General features: G+C 37.6%; 1 protein-coding gene across 2 annotated transcripts in view; it reads right to left on the bottom strand.

Moving 5' to 3' along the window:
• USP9X (ubiquitin specific peptidase 9 X-linked) overlaps positions 1-15,741 on the bottom strand; it is a 131,894-nt gene that overhangs the window by 27,936 nt on the left and 88,217 nt on the right. For both annotated transcript variants that reach the window (XM_058714409.1, XM_058714410.1), the window contains exons 24-31: positions 14,666-14,791; positions 13,628-13,753; positions 12,244-12,410; positions 6,277-6,385; positions 5,908-6,054; positions 5,011-5,157; positions 4,065-4,287; positions 938-1,158 (exon numbers count right to left, since the gene is read on the bottom strand). In XM_058714409.1, the coding sequence (XP_058570392.1) occupies positions 938-1,158; positions 4,065-4,287; positions 5,011-5,157; positions 5,908-6,054; positions 6,277-6,385; positions 12,244-12,410; positions 13,628-13,753; positions 14,666-14,791 (1,266 nt within the window). The remainder of the gene's footprint in view (positions 1-937; positions 1,159-4,064; positions 4,288-5,010; positions 5,158-5,907; positions 6,055-6,276; positions 6,386-12,243; positions 12,411-13,627; positions 13,754-14,665; positions 14,792-15,741) is intronic.

The following is a 15,741-nucleotide window of genomic DNA, read 5'->3' as shown; positions in this document are numbered from 1 at the left end:
GAACACAGGAAAAGATCAAATAAAAGCAAAGAAATACAGAATGGATATATAAACATGACCACAACTTAAGTTTTGCAATATTCTCTTGTTTACAGAGCCGTGCCACCGTCATGTCCAACCTGATCCGTCACTACAACCTAACTTCTGCGTAGCTTTATTGTGCACTGGATACTCGGAAAGCAGCATAAATTTTGTCACAAGACCACGTAATATTTAAAGTACAGAGAAGTGTGTTTCCTAAGTAAGAAGAGCTATGATCTGGGGCAAATGTAAAAGTAACCTAAAAGCAAGCACACAAAATGAAACTGGCATAGTATATAACTTGGCATAAATTAATGGAACTATAATTAAAAATATCAAGTAGAAAAGTGAAAATATAATTTAAACTGTTATAAAAATGAAAATCCTCATCATTATGCACACTCCAAATTATACTAAACACTTTTCACATACAAAAACGGAGTATGTGAACAGCAGCTCTAAAAAAATAAATTATCATGAACATTAACTGCAGTTTTAAGTCTGGTAGATAGTGAGCACTAGACTATGTCAAGACACAGCAGCCCATGCTGGGAAGACTCCAGCTTTATTTTTAAATCTCAGTCAACTGGGGCGCCTGGGTGGCGCAGTCGGTTAAGCGTCCGACTTCAGCCAGGTCACGATCTCGCGGTCCGTGAGTTCGAGCCCCGCGTCAGGCTCTGGGCTGATGGCTCGGAGCCTGGAGCCTGTTTCCGATTCTGTGTCTCCCTCTCTCTCTCTGCTCCTCCCCCGTTCATGCTCTGTCTCTCTCTGTCCCAAAAATAAATAAAAAACGTTGAAAAAAAAAAAAAAATCTCAGTCAACAAGTCCAGTGAAAGTACAACACTCCATAAGATAGAATGACAGTATCTGGTATCAGAATTTCAAACAAGAAAGGAAAATGCTAAATAAAATTTACCTCATTGTCCTGCTTCTCATCCCCAGACATATCATCATCTACATCACTACCTGTGCCTTCAATTGCAAGAATACCGTTCCTGATGGAGGGAATCATGTAGAGTTGCTGAATCACAGAATTCATGTAACAAGTAGCACCGGCATTTTTCAGCCCCACAAATCCTTTAGGTGGACGGGGTCCAACAGGTGGCAGATATTCCCACTCTGTAAGCGCTTCACAAGCTGAGAAAGGAGAAAAGATTCTTAGAGCAGGAATATAGCCTTTTTGTCCACGGTTAGCTCTATTAAGCTGATAAGTTAACATCACCAACAACCCCACTACTGCTCCAGGTAGCTGAAGCAGCACACAGAGTGTGCATTTCCACCACTGTAGGGATTCCTACACCCTACTATGTCAGAACCCGCGTTTCACTGGATGTTGCTTCTACAGAAGTGTCCGAAACCATTTCATTAGATTGTACGATGCTGATTTCTATGTGGTCACTTTATTATTTAGTCACTGTGAACTTTCAACTTTTGTAGGTTTTTTAAAAGGGTCTTAGGGGCGGCGCCTGGGTGGCGCAGTCGGTTAAGCGTCCGACTTCAGCCAGGTCACGATCTCGCGGTCCGTGAGTTCGAGCCCCGCGTCGGGCTCCGGGCTGACGGCTCGGAGCCTGGAGCCTGTTTCCGATTCTGTGTCTCTCTCTCTCTCTGCCCCTCCCCTGTTCATGCTCTGTCTCTCTCTGTCCCAAAAATAAATAAAAAACGTTGAAAAAAAAATTAAAAAAAAGAAAAAAAAGGGTCTTCAAATTCATTCTGACATGACATGTTAACATAAATCCATCCACATATTTTATAGCTTGTTCAGGTTTAAAGCATTTTAGCACCACTGGGTTCACATCCAGGTTCTGACGCTTAGCAACTCTTTCCCCTTCAGGTAAGCTTCTGTTTTCTTACTAATAAATGTAAGAAGAGGAACACTTGCTTTGCCTGTATCCACAATGTTATTTTGAGGAAGTAACAAAATAGCAGTGTTTGAAAGTTCTGTGAGAACTGTAAATCACTGTACGTCTCCCTCTAACTAGTATAAACCTGGAAACAATGTAAATATTATCACTGCTTATGGGACTCATTACATACATCACAGTATACTGAATTGCACAATATATAGCCAATAAATGGAATTAGGCAAATATGTATGTGTTGATAGGGAACAATTGCAGACATATTAAGAGGAAAAGAAAGTGAAGACACCGTGTACACGTGACAATCTGTATTAAAAAAAAAAAAAAAACTAAAAAAAAGATTTTTATGTGGATTTTCCATACAGAGATGCTGGAAGGACAGACACAAACTGATAATAACAGTTAAGCTATTCAAGGGCAGCTGGGGACTAAAATGGGCAGGAAACATACTTTTTAGTATGTAGCTTCTTTGGTATTTCGTATTTTTACCATGCAAACGTACTACTTAAAAAACAAGTAGCCTTTCTGTTTCTGCCATCTTCAAGCCTGTGAAGGGGTACTCAGAATAGGACTTTTTAAAACAGCAAATCTATCTGGAAGGCTGTGGTCCAAGGCTACCTTTTTGCTGGTTAGACGTGGGGTTCTCCAAAAACAGAGTGAGCACACAGCTCATCTTAAAATTGAAGGCGTTCACGACCAAGATGAAATTAATTTTATCTGGGTTCAAGAGATGTGCTCATGTGTACAAAGCAAAGAACAACATAGTGACTCCTGGTGGGGAAACTGAACAAAACCAGAGTACTCTGAGGAAAGGTAACCCACGCTCATGGAAGCCATGGTATGGTTCATGCCAAATTCCAAAGCAAGCTTCCTGGACTTGGAATCTGGACAAAGCCACTGGACATAGAATCTATGATACTGTACCCCTTGAGGATTTCAACTTACTGAAAATTAAATGAATGTGTGAATTTATTAAAAACAAAGATCCTTCTTTAAAACAAAAACTGCACCTCACTGAACATGGATTTGCTAGAATAGCTAAAGGTCTAACCTTTTTTTTTTTTTTAACTTAAACTTTTTTTAAACGTTTATTCATTTTTGATAGAGAGAGAGAGAGACACAGAATCTGAAAGCAGGCTCCAGGCTCTGAGCTGTCAGCACAGAGCCCGATGTGGGGCTTGAACCCACAAACCACAAGATCTTGACCTTAACCGACTGAGCCACTCAGGTGCCCCAGGTCTAACCTTTTAAGCAGTTTAATTAGAACCTCCTAAAATGTTATTAAAAATGTCCTTATGAAATACAATATATCAAAAAATAAATTGATGTTTTTAAAGATTTACTACGATCAATGACATATCCTTAAGCTTTGTAGATAAACACTGGTTTTCTGAAATCAAAACAGCCTCCATTATGTTTGATTTATTTCTGCTTTTTTGGTCATTGAATATTGCCCCAATCCCTTTGGGGTCTCAGTTCCACATCCGTAAGATCTGGAGCCCACAACTAATTTCAAGGGCTTCATGTGGGCATTAGCTGAGAACATAAGGTGCATTAGAAGGTTATCTTTTCATCTTCTAATCTTTAAAACTAGATTTCCTTCAAGCTCATATGAAAACATTAAAGAGCTTCTAAGTGAGGAGGGCCTGAAAGGTTTTCTAAGTCATGCAACTTGAGGGTTTTTTTTTTTTTTTTTTTTTTTTTTTGAGCCAGTGCAAGCAGGGGAGGGGCAGAGAATCTGAAGCGGGCTCTGTGCTGACAGCAACAAGTCTGATGTGGGGCTTTAACTTATGAACTGTGGAGATCATGACCTGAGCTGAAGTCAGACGATCAACTGACTGAGCCACCCAGGTGCCCCTGAAACTTGAGTTTTAGCTTTGAACTCTGGCACTTATTTTGACTAGTTATCACTCTGTAGTTTGGGTTTTACTCCAGATTTGACTGAGACAAAATTTATTTTGCTAAGTACTCAAACCCCTTACAGGAAGACATTTAATAAACAACGGATATTTTTTCTACATCAAGGCTCTCTGCTTGTAATGGTGTTAAATTACACATCCATTTCCTAGTTCCTGAAAGAAAAACAGGAGTTGAAGATGTTTACTAAAAGAAAAATAGGAAAACAGAATTTGAACACATCAGAGAATTACCTGTCAGCACAACACTGTATTTTACTATACTTACTAGTTATTGCTGTGCCAATGTAATACATTTCAGTCAAGGAATCTACTATCTGTTTAAGATTCCTCACGCAGCCAACCGCTAATGCTACAAGTAACTCAAAACCAGCATTAATGGTAGCTGGGGAGCTACAGACTGGAATTGCTTGTTCAGCGGGCAGCTCTCCATTTCTCATATACTGCAGGTAAACATTGGATGCAGGGAAGATGAAATCATCAATTAATTCCTGCAAGAGATGAAAAGAGGATTACACATTTAGCAGTTGTAGATGTCTGTTATATTTTTTACATATATGTATAGCTATCTTTATATAATGTTTATACGTATGACACACAAAGTTGTGTGTGTATCTATATATGCCTTTTTAAGGAAAGAAAGAAATCTCTCTTGGAAGGGAAACAGTGCTAAAATTAATGGTCAGAATTAAAGGTATCATCACATCTGAGAAAACTTACTTGGATTTTCTAATAAAAAGATTCCATGTCAAACCACTATTTACTACAACTTATACCCAATTTCTCAGGCTAAAAAAATTTTTTAAGCCCCAGGTTGACTGTAGCACTTAACAAAATTTACATTTTAAGTAAGTTTATTCCTTTAATCATATGTATACCAAAACTCATTTTATTTATTCATTTATTTTTATTTGAGTTTGAGAGAGAGAGACAGAGAACTGAAATCAAGAGTCACACGCTTAAATGACAGAGCCACCCAGGCACCCCCAAAGCTCATTTTGAATAAAAATAACATGTACTGATACTTTTTGTTTCCTTTAGTTACACATATGTAAAGAAACTCATTAAAAATGATAAACAAGTTGCACAGTCTAACAATTCTTAAAAAGTAGAAGAGAGAAAAAATTAAGACAATACACCAAAGACATACTATAAACCAACACACTTGGTAACAAACATTTAGGTTATGATATCTAGCTTAGAACAAAACTTACTTTAATGAGATTAGCACCTCCTTTTTCACAACCAATGTGATACTTTTTCTCAGGGGTTTGAAAGGCCAGTAATTCTTTTGTTACCCCAAGGTGGCCTTCCAAGATCGTCTCTTCAACACCGGTTTCACCTGTTCGTTTAACATCATCCTGCCAAAGAGAAAATCCCAAATGCCTAACTTATGAAAGGGAGGGAGGAGCCAGACAAGAGTAAACTGGACATATGTGAGGTAATACCCCTAAACCTTCCCATTCTTTTAAAATAATTTTAAAAATAAATCAACATATATATACACGTGTGTGTGTTCCAGTGTAGTTAACATACAGTGTTTGTTCTATTAGTTTCAGGTGTACAATACAGTGATTCCACACATTACTCAATGCTTATCACAAGAAGTGCTCTCCTTAATAATCCCTATTACCTATTCCCTAAAATTAAGACTCCCTTTCTTGCCAAATCGTCCCCTTCTAAGCAAGATGGAAGTTCTTTTCAGAACTTTCTGAAGGCTACAAGCAAAAGCTATGAATCTCTTTAGAAATAAATTTCTCACACAATTCTGAGTAAAGAGTATCTAGTATTAAAATCAAAAGTTAAGTGCTAGTCTATAGACTGATTTTTGATGAAAACAACTCAAACTTTTTAGAAGATAAAAATCTGCAAAAAGGCTCAAGATTCTAAAATGCAAGAAGCTAAAATTAAGTATTTCAAGTTTCAGGTAAAACAAAGCATTTTATAAAACTAGTTATGCATTCATTCTGTGACTCATGAGTTACTAAGGTATTCTTTGGTTCTTTTTATTACTCTTCGATATTTTCCACTTAACCAAAATGCTCAAAACTACAAACTATTTACAAAACACTCTTACTGATATAATAAACACAGTATTAGAAGCAACTTACCCTAATTCTTTTAAGCCAATCAATTTCATTATTGAGAAGAACTTCGGCATTGGGTATATTAATATTACTATTGTAAGCATAATTAAGAAGATGCCTTAAAAGGGTGAAGTAGTCGCCTGAATGTTTGGCTCTCTCTCTGGCTGTGCTCTGAAACAATAAAAGAGAATAATGTGAATTTACATGTCCAAGCTCAGGATCTACTTTTAAAAAACCTAGAGTTAACCAGAGCAGATATTAAATTAGTATGGGAAATTATCATTTATTTAATAAATCTAGACTGTTCTAACTTTAACCTATAACCATAAATTCCTGAATGCTTTGTTTACAGAATTAATCACATTGATATAAGCATATTAAAAAATGTCTCACCCCCAAAACGGTAAAGAGCAGAGTAATGAAGAAAAGTAGAGGCCTGTGTCCCATGCAACATCTGGTGCACATTAAAAAGAACTGCTCCTGAGCCACCTGACGAACAGTTCTGAAATAAAAATGTTTCACATTTAATATATTATTTGCATGAAGAAAAATAACAAAATTCCAACACTGGTTTTTCTTTGGGGGAGGGGGTGGGGTGGAATAAAGGGTAAATTAAAAGTAAAAATACAAGGATACAAGGTAATACCCCCATAAGAAGGCAACATAGAACAGACAACTTAGTAGGCTGTATGCCAAGAACTAGAACCTCAAATTGTCACAGAAGAGTTGAAGGGATGTTCTTTAACACCGGTTTCTTGAAAAAGGCTGGAAATGGTCCGCTAGATACAAGATGTTCCATAGGGAATCTTACACATCTTTTTGGCCATCCACAGAATTTTTACTCAACTGCACTTTGGAGCAAAGAACTCTGTAGGAATTCTGTTGCAATTACAGTAAGGATATTGCTGTAATGTCCCTTATATTATACTAGTGGTTCCCAAAACATGGTCCTCAGATCAGCAGCATCAGCATCATTTGGGAACTTGTTAAAAATGCAAATTATCAGGTCACATCCCAGACCTGCTGAATCAGAAATACTGGGGGTGGTACCCAGCAATCTGTTATTTTAACAAATCCTTCAAGTGACGTTAATGTGTGGTAAAGATTGAGAACCATTCTATTATACAATATTCTATGATGACCCATGTGAAGAACTTATCTATGGTCCCAGTAGTGAGAATTTTATCATTGTGAATCTCACCCACACACACACACTATATATATTATTATATATATACATATGTGGGTGGCTCAGTTGTTTAAGCATCCGACTTCGGCTCAGGTCATGATGTCACGGGTCATGGGTTTGAGCCCCGTATCAGGCTCTGTGCTGACAGCTCAGAGCCTGGAGCCTGCTTCAGATCCTGTGTCTCTGTCTCTCTCTGCCCCCTTCCCCACTCATGCTTTTTCTCTCTCTCAAAAATAAACATTAAAAAAAATTATATACTATATAGATCTCACTAGAGTAAATGTCCAAGAGGGTAGAGACATCATATATTTAGTTTACCATTGTCCCTCCAGAACCTAGAATAGTGTCCGACATAATACAGATGTTGAGAACCAGTTCAGTTACCACATGCATAAATGTTGTTTGCTTAGAAGACAGTGGTTTGTCTCCATTAGAAAGTGGAGGGCTTTGCTTTACAGATGCCAGAGTTTCTGACACCCAGAACAATGTCTGACATATGGAAGATGCTTAACAAGTATCTGCCAAGTATTTGTGTATCTTAACAGACATTGCAAACTACATTTCGTAACTATCATGTTTCTTTGCGCTAGCTGACAACTTAGAACCAAATTTATAGCTCAAGGTAAAGGACTTGACAGCACATATTCTGTGTACTAGCCTCCCTCCTGAATGTTCCTAGAAACTTGTATATGATCTTATAAACCAGAGGGACTTCAGAAGATTTGTGCGTTGAGTTTGGTGGAATACAAATAAACTGAAGTCAGGAGTACCTAAGTTTTCTGGGGAGAAAGTCCATTAACTTTTATTAGATTTCCAAAGGTATATGTCATTTGCACTATCCTAATTTTTTTAAAAAGATAAGTATACAGCCCAAATAAAGTAGGGATCTATACAGAGTATTTGTCATTTCCTGATGAAATCTCTCACATACATGCAGATTTCTGCAATGCTTCCAAAGAAACTTCTATTAGATTTTCAAAAGTATAGGTCATTCGCACTATCCTGGTTTATTTTTTTAAAAAGTTAGGTATACAGCCCAAATAAAGTAGGGACCTATACAGATTATTTGTCATTTCTTGATGAAACCTCTCACATACATGTAGATTTCTGTAATGCTTCCAAAGAAACATTTGCCTATCAACAAATCCTGTTGCTCACACCTTTACAAATTACTCAAAAATTCATTTCTCACCATTTCTAATACTACCACCCTCCAGGCACTGTCAATGTTTTATTTGGATTAAAAATCCGTTTTTCTTGACAATCTAGAACTTATTCTCAACAAAGCAACCAGAATAAACTCAAAATGTTAATCACTCAGAGCACATGATTCTTCTGCTCAAAACCGTAAAACAGGATTCCCATCTCACTTATAGTAAAAAAACAAAACAAAACAAAAAATCCATGTCGTTACGATGATCTATAAAATCTTAACAGGCTGCCTGTTTATTTTCTGACCTCACCTCCTACAACTGCCTACTCCTCACTCACTGCTCCAGCCATACTGGTCTCCTTGCTGTTCTTTAGCACATTAGGCATGTTCCTGCCTCAGTACATTTACATCTGTTGTTCCTTATGGTTAAAAGGCACTTGCCCCATTATCCTACATGGATCACTACACCTTACTCTTTCAGAGCTTTGTTTAAATATGTCACTTTCTTAGGCAGCCTTCTCTATCCTATATAAAACGACTCAATGGACTCCCTACTACTCCTTATCACCTTCCCTGCTTTATTTCTCTCCATAGCATTTATTACTATCTAACATACTATATATTTTCCCATGTCTGTCCTTCCCACTCCCCATCCTCATTAGTACTTATACTCTAACAAGGCTGACGGTTTATTTTGTTTAGTGCTATATGTCCCTAGTAGCTACGATAGTGCTTGATACACAATAGGTACTTGAGAAATTATTCACCAACAAGACTGCCTACCGTATTAAAATTAAACACTACTTAGATCTCAACATCAAAGACCTTCTGTAAACCAACTCCCACTAATCCCCTTTACAATATTATCCTGTACTCTTCCTTCACACATCAAACCAGACTACTCAGCTCTTCCCTGAAAGCACTATGCCAGGGGTGGCAAACTCAAATGCCTTCATCAATCAGAGGTACCATAAAGGAGTTAAATAGGCAGGGTATAAAGCAACAGGTGCTAGAAGCGGCTAGAAAAAACATAGCCACCTAAAGGCATTTAAATCCAGTTGTGAGTGATTACAATAAGTTCAGTGTTATGATGTGGAAACAGACTTCATCTAATATGAACAGAGGTCTGGGAGACTTTCCAGAAAACGTACTGGAAAGTGTGGCACTTTAAGTTAAAACATGAGTAGAAGCACGAGCCGAACTGTGGAGTGGTTATAAATCAAATTTAAATATTTAGACTTTATTCAAAGGCAATGGAAAGGCATAGAAAGACTTTAATAGGAAAACATGATCATGCTTGGCAAAGATCATACTGTCTGAAGTGTGGTCACCAGATTAGAATAATACTTTAGTGGTGCAGCACTAGGGTGGGAAGATTAAGGATACTGTGGTTGTGCAGGCAATGGGTGCTGGCTGCTTAGATGAGGGTGAAAGCAATATAGAGGAGGTAGAAAAGTATATGGAGTCTAACAATACAGAAGTAAAAACAACATAATGGGGAGTGAGGTTGAGGGGGAGCACTGCCAATGCCCATCTTCAATTTGTATGTATGCAGAAGTCTTACCCAAGACTCACACGTTATGTTCTGCAAAGAACCTTTACTTCTGCTCATTCTAGGTAGAAAGTAATTGTTACTCTTCTAATTCCCAGAGTACTTTGCCTTTTATGAACCTAATTTCTGTCTCAAAGTTTCATGAGTACAAGGAGCCTATCTTATTTAACTTTGGACTTTTCATTGCCAAGCACATAGTAGGGGCTCACATTAATTTGCTCATGGGTTATGATTACACCGAATACAACTGTGTAGCAGAAAGTTAGATCTCAAGAGGTATGACACTGTCACAGAACTTCAGCCTTAGTCCCTTTAGCAGCAGTCTACTTCTGAGTTGCTACAGAATTAAGGGAGAAAACACATGTGGGAAATGCACTGTATATAGGTATACTGGTATACCTATAAATTTGATCTGAAGAATAGCCTCATGTAGGCAGGTCCACAATGCCATAACTGAAACTGTTGGGAGCCAGATATGTTTGGGGATTCAGATTTTAGAAAGGTAATGCCAAAAAATTATGGTCAAGTCAGGTTTGCTGTCAAATTCTTACAAACTGGAAATAAGGGATTTTGAACCTACCGTAAGTACTCAGCTATATATAAAATGATTGAAAACTCAGGGCAAGATGAGAGCCAGTACTACAGAAAATCAGATGCCTAAAGCTCAAAGAGATTTTGACCCTAGAAGACCTATTGTGTTGTTGAAGACAAAGTGACAGAGGAGAACTGAGATGAAGTGCTGTCTACAGAACTTTACTTCACTGTGTGAAATTTTGAGGAGGGGGAGAGGAAGAGGGAAATGGTTCTAATTTCCTATAAGGGGGAATTTTCATAAAGGATAGAGAGCAGAAAACCTGCAAAACCAAGTTCCTTAATACTTAGCAGCCAAGGAAGTGAAATAAGTTCCAAATTTAGTTTCAGATTTAAAATTCAACATAGAATGAAAAATTTGCTACCTCTAGGTTTGACTTCACTATAATTGGCCAATCATCTTTCCTCTCCTCCCTCCACCCAATGCATTATTAAATAAAACCAAATTCACTCAACCTATTTTTCTTAACATACAGCGCTGTCCAATGATGATCAAGTCTTCTCAAGCAGATAGCAAGCTCAGTATTATTGGGGGGGGGGGGGGGTCCTGTCAAAGGACTTTCGGAATAGGCTGTAATAGAGGTCTTCAAGGAAATTACCAAGGAACTTCTAAAATAGTAGACATTCTCAATTCACGTTACAGCATCCTATGGAATGAGCACTTTTTAAAAAGTCTTATCACTGGGTTTTATTTCAGCAACTGTTTATTCTGACTTTACATTAATTTAATCAGTGATTTCTGTCACTGCTGAATGGCATTTGAGAGAATAAAAGTGAGCATTTTGGGTCTTTTCACAAAATGCATGCAAGACAGATTAATTACATAGAACAGGGACACAAATTAGAGCTCGACTTTAAAAAATCACCTTATGAAAGTCAGGATTAGAATGACACAAGAGGATGGAAACCAGTATTTTCTACAAATCTAACTGACTTGCACAAAAAGAAGTCCGAAACAAAGTTTATGTCAATGATTAAATGATCCTGAACTGAAAACGAGGGCTTTATATAAAGTTCATCTTTATTCTCAGTATAGAATGCAGAAGTTCTTACCATAACCCTGCTTTGTGAATTTCATACTGAATCAACAATTTCTCTTAAACAAACCTGGCATGTAAGTATCCAAAATAGAATGTTAATGTCCCATTTAATTGATTTAAAGTTTATTTATTTTGAGAGACAGATGTAGGGGGAGAGCATGAGTGGCGGAGGGGCAGAGAGAGAGAGAATCCCAAGCAGGCTTTGCACTATCAGTACAGAGCCCAATGCGGGGGCTTGAGCCCATGAACCAAGATATTATGACCTGAGCCAAAATCAAGAAGCAGACGCTTAACCACCTGAATCACCCAGGCTCCCCTGTTTAATTTAAATCCTATAAACAAGGGGCACCTGGGTGACTCAGTCGGTTGCGTGTTCGACTTTGGCTCAGGTCATGATCTCTTGGTTGGGGAGTTTGATCCCCACGTCCGGCTCTGTGCTGACAGCTCAGAGACTTGAGCCTGTTTCGGATTCTGTGTCTCCCTTTGTCTCTGCCCCTCCCCTGCTCATGCTCTGTCTCTCTCTCAAAAATAAACATTAAAAAAAAATTCCTGTAAACCAGATTTTAAAAGAGGATTAAAATATGTACCTCACTTAGGCAAGACTAAATTCTGAAATTAGAGAAAAATTAATTGTACTCTGAGATTTAATGTTGCCATTTTGCGAGACTAAAACCAAACAAATTTAGGTCCAGGCAAAAACATAGTTAAACAAAATTTTCCTGAACATTACCATGCTGTAGAGACAATAAATATTTGATATCTGGGATAAATCCTGCCAGCATACATTTCTGCTTAACAAAAGATCAAGTTTCTTACAATTAAAAAAGACACTTACTTGCTGTGACAGTGCAACAGTAAGTCAATAATGAATGTCTGCCAAGCCTTTTCTTTACTAAGAGCATCTAAGGCTGTCGGAATCAAGGCAAAACATAATGTCATCACTTCCAATGCTTCACAGCAAACCTGTTCATCCTCCAAGTCTGGCTCATTGCCTGCATTGGTCTGTAAAATTATGGTCAGAGGCAAATTACCTAGAGATGCACTTACGAAAAATCTCATACAACTTCAAGATAGTGCTTAAAACTTACCGACTCACTTAAACCATTTGGCCTCAGCCTCTTTACCTGCAATTTGAGACCAGTTTAGAATAGTATGGAAATGACTACAATAGACAATGAAGTCTAATTCCAGTATTTTTCTACATCCCAAGGACGGAGTATTTTTCTACATCATCCAAGGAGGACACTGAGAATAACACTTGCTTTTTTGTCCTTCAGGCTTCTCAGGACCTTCTGAATAATCATTCCTTTCTCAAGAACCACTCTAGCACTGCAGAGTTAGGAACGTAGGACTAGTTCCAAAGTGTAGTGTACGTATAGTGCCGTTTTATTTGAAAGCAACTGTCTTGGCCAATCAATCATTCAGGAAGGTTTTACAATCTAAAATATGCTTCGGTAGGTAGTTATTAAATTCTAATCTGACTTTATCAAAAAGTAGTAATTACACTACATGCCTAAAATAGAATAAACATTCAAATACTAGCCCACGCACTGTACCAGACAGATGCTATAGGACTCCAACATATATCCTGGGAAAAACAGGGTTACATTGGCCATAACAAGGAAGCTCTACCGAGCTGCGAAGTTCCTACAGTTTAATTTCCTCTTCTAAATATGCATAGTGGTTATCAAAGGCAAGGTACATAGGACAGGAAATCAAAGAGTCAAACACAGACTTGCTTCTGTAAATAATTTGCTTAATTTAATCTAAGGGAAGGTCAGACATGATACCTAAATTGGCTGACACTTTCTACTTTTGACGGCTTTAAGAGAATCAAAAATATTTAAGCACCAGGATACCACAGCTGACAGTTACCTAAACGAATATTTAGGACAGAGACATTAGGACAGAAAAATGAAAGAAGAATGGAGAGAATGGGAAAAAACACATTCAACACGAGATCATTGTATCTCACCTTAGTGAGAAGTAGAAAAGGTTTCTTATTTTAAAAAAGCAGCCTCATGGCAGGATTCTGAAGTACTTTATTTCAAAAGTAAAATTTTACGGTATTCTCATCTTACCTATAGCTACCCTCTAATTTTCAGCCATTAAGATGCAAATGATTGCATTTTTAAAGATAGCAGATGTAATAATTTGGGCCTCGTGCACAATTAAACAACATTTATTTAAAAGGAAAACATTTTTGAGGTAATTCTTACCTTCTCATAAATTTTAGTGATTTCCTCATTTGGGCTAAATACTAGCTGTAGGGCCCCACATCCTGATGCCCAGATAATTTTCTGAATAGCTCTAATTACACAAATATCAGGCATATATCTTGAAGCCTGCAAGACAATAAATAATAAAAAACTGTTTGATAGAGTATTAGAGTAAGATATTAACAAGGAAAAAATGCTTCTCCTTATAAAGGAGATAGGAATGGCTATAAAGCAGTACCATTATTTTTAGGTTCCCAATCTTCTTTTGTCCTTTCCTCCCCCCCCCCCCCCCCATTTAACAGCAATACGAGAAATTATCTGGCCCTATACTACTTTCAGAAGAATCTTAAAATGACTACAAAGATGACCCACATCATTATACTCGTTTTTTTAACCCATGAAAAATGAAAACCAAGTCCACACAAACACCTGTATAGAATGGTCACAGCAGCTTTACTCACAGCCAGAACAGGGAAATTATCCAAAAGTCCCTCGCCAAGTGTACAAATGTGGAATACTCACAATGGGATACTACTCACAGCAGTAAAGAGGAATGGACTAATCAATGGTCCACACAGCACAGACAATTCTCAATGTCATTATGCGGAGTGGAAGAAGCCAGACATGAAAGAATACACACACTGCACAAAATTCTAGAAAATGAAAACTATTCTATACTGACAAAAGATGACTGGTTACCTGGGGTTAAGGAGTAGAGGAAAGAAGGACTGCAAAGGGGAATACAGAGTAATGGAAATGATGGTGGACTTAAACATACATGCATTTGTCAAAATTGAATTACATACTTTAAGGATGCTGTTTATTGTACATGAAGAGGATTCTAACTGGAAAGTACTAACATTGATATTAGATAAAATTCATATTAAGGGAACTCTAGAGTGAGACAGTGACTAAAGTGGGCCTAGGAAAACTGAGCCCTAAATTGTGATAAGGGTTATTTCTTAATTAAACAGAGGGTCAAAAGTGGGAAGAAACAAACCTTGCAGGATTTCAGAGCTTAAAAACTTTAATACTAACCTCATCAGATATTTGCTGAGCAAGACGAATTGACACATTTCTAAGCATGCATTCAGATGATGGATTAGGAATGCTCTGAAGGGCACTTTGTAGCACCACAGCTTGATCATGAGTAACTTGGTTGACCTGAAAAAACATAACCATTTTACCTGGAAGTAAGTTGTGCAGAGCTCCCACCCATCACCACTCCCTCAAGATGACCCCCCTTCCATATATACATACACATTGGAGAACCACAGGGACTTACACAAAAAGTCCATCTTGCAGACAATGTGGGCTTCCACTTTTTCTTGTGCTACTTAGTGCTACATGTCCCTCTGCAAACGCCCATTCTAGCTCAATTCAACTTGTGTCTCTCCATCTGGGCTCAGCGTAACTTGTAGAGGTAAGACATAAACTGAAGTGATGGTTCCACAACCCTATCTAGAGGCTCAATAAATTACTCCATGTCTCCTACGTGCATGCTCCTGGGAGACCCTGCTCCCAGTTCCCCTGGTCATCATTTGTCTTCTTTGAAAATGAGAAATATTAAGGAATTTTCATAACAGAATAAAATTACCAATGTATGAAAGGTACCACTGTTCTATTTAATAGTATAACCGAGTTTTTAAACCTATTAAAAAAACTCGTACTTATTAGCCAGGCCATTCTGACTGCCTTTCAAGTTAACTCCTTTTCTCTATGTTGTAGGAAATACTTAGTATTTAAGACATGTCTGTTTTACTAAGTTTGCCTTTAGCTCCTTAATAAACTGTGTGTTCCTTGAGATTAGAGACTATTATTTACAAACCTTTGTATCTACAGTGGCATATTTTCTGAATAAATCTTGGGAGAAAAGTGAAAGTGTAATCACTTTCTGCGTACTTCATTAAGCACCTGTGTCAAGGACCATGGTTTGAATCTGTTTATCTTAATATAGAAGCACTATTTTTTATCCCAACCAACATGGGACCCTAAAACACAATATAAACTTAGGCCATTTGTTTTTCTTTACTGTTTTAAAGGAAAACTTCTTACATATACAAGAGGGGAGAGAACAGTATTATAAACTCTCACATACCCACAGCCCAGCTTTG

The sequence above is a fragment of the Neofelis nebulosa genome, chromosome X, assembly GCF_028018385.1.
Source record: "Neofelis nebulosa isolate mNeoNeb1 chromosome X, mNeoNeb1.pri, whole genome shotgun sequence".
Taxonomy (NCBI): Eukaryota; Metazoa; Chordata; class Mammalia; order Carnivora; family Felidae; genus Neofelis; species Neofelis nebulosa.
Note: the sequence above shows the minus strand (reverse complement) of the source record. Positions and strands in the feature narration are given on the sequence as shown.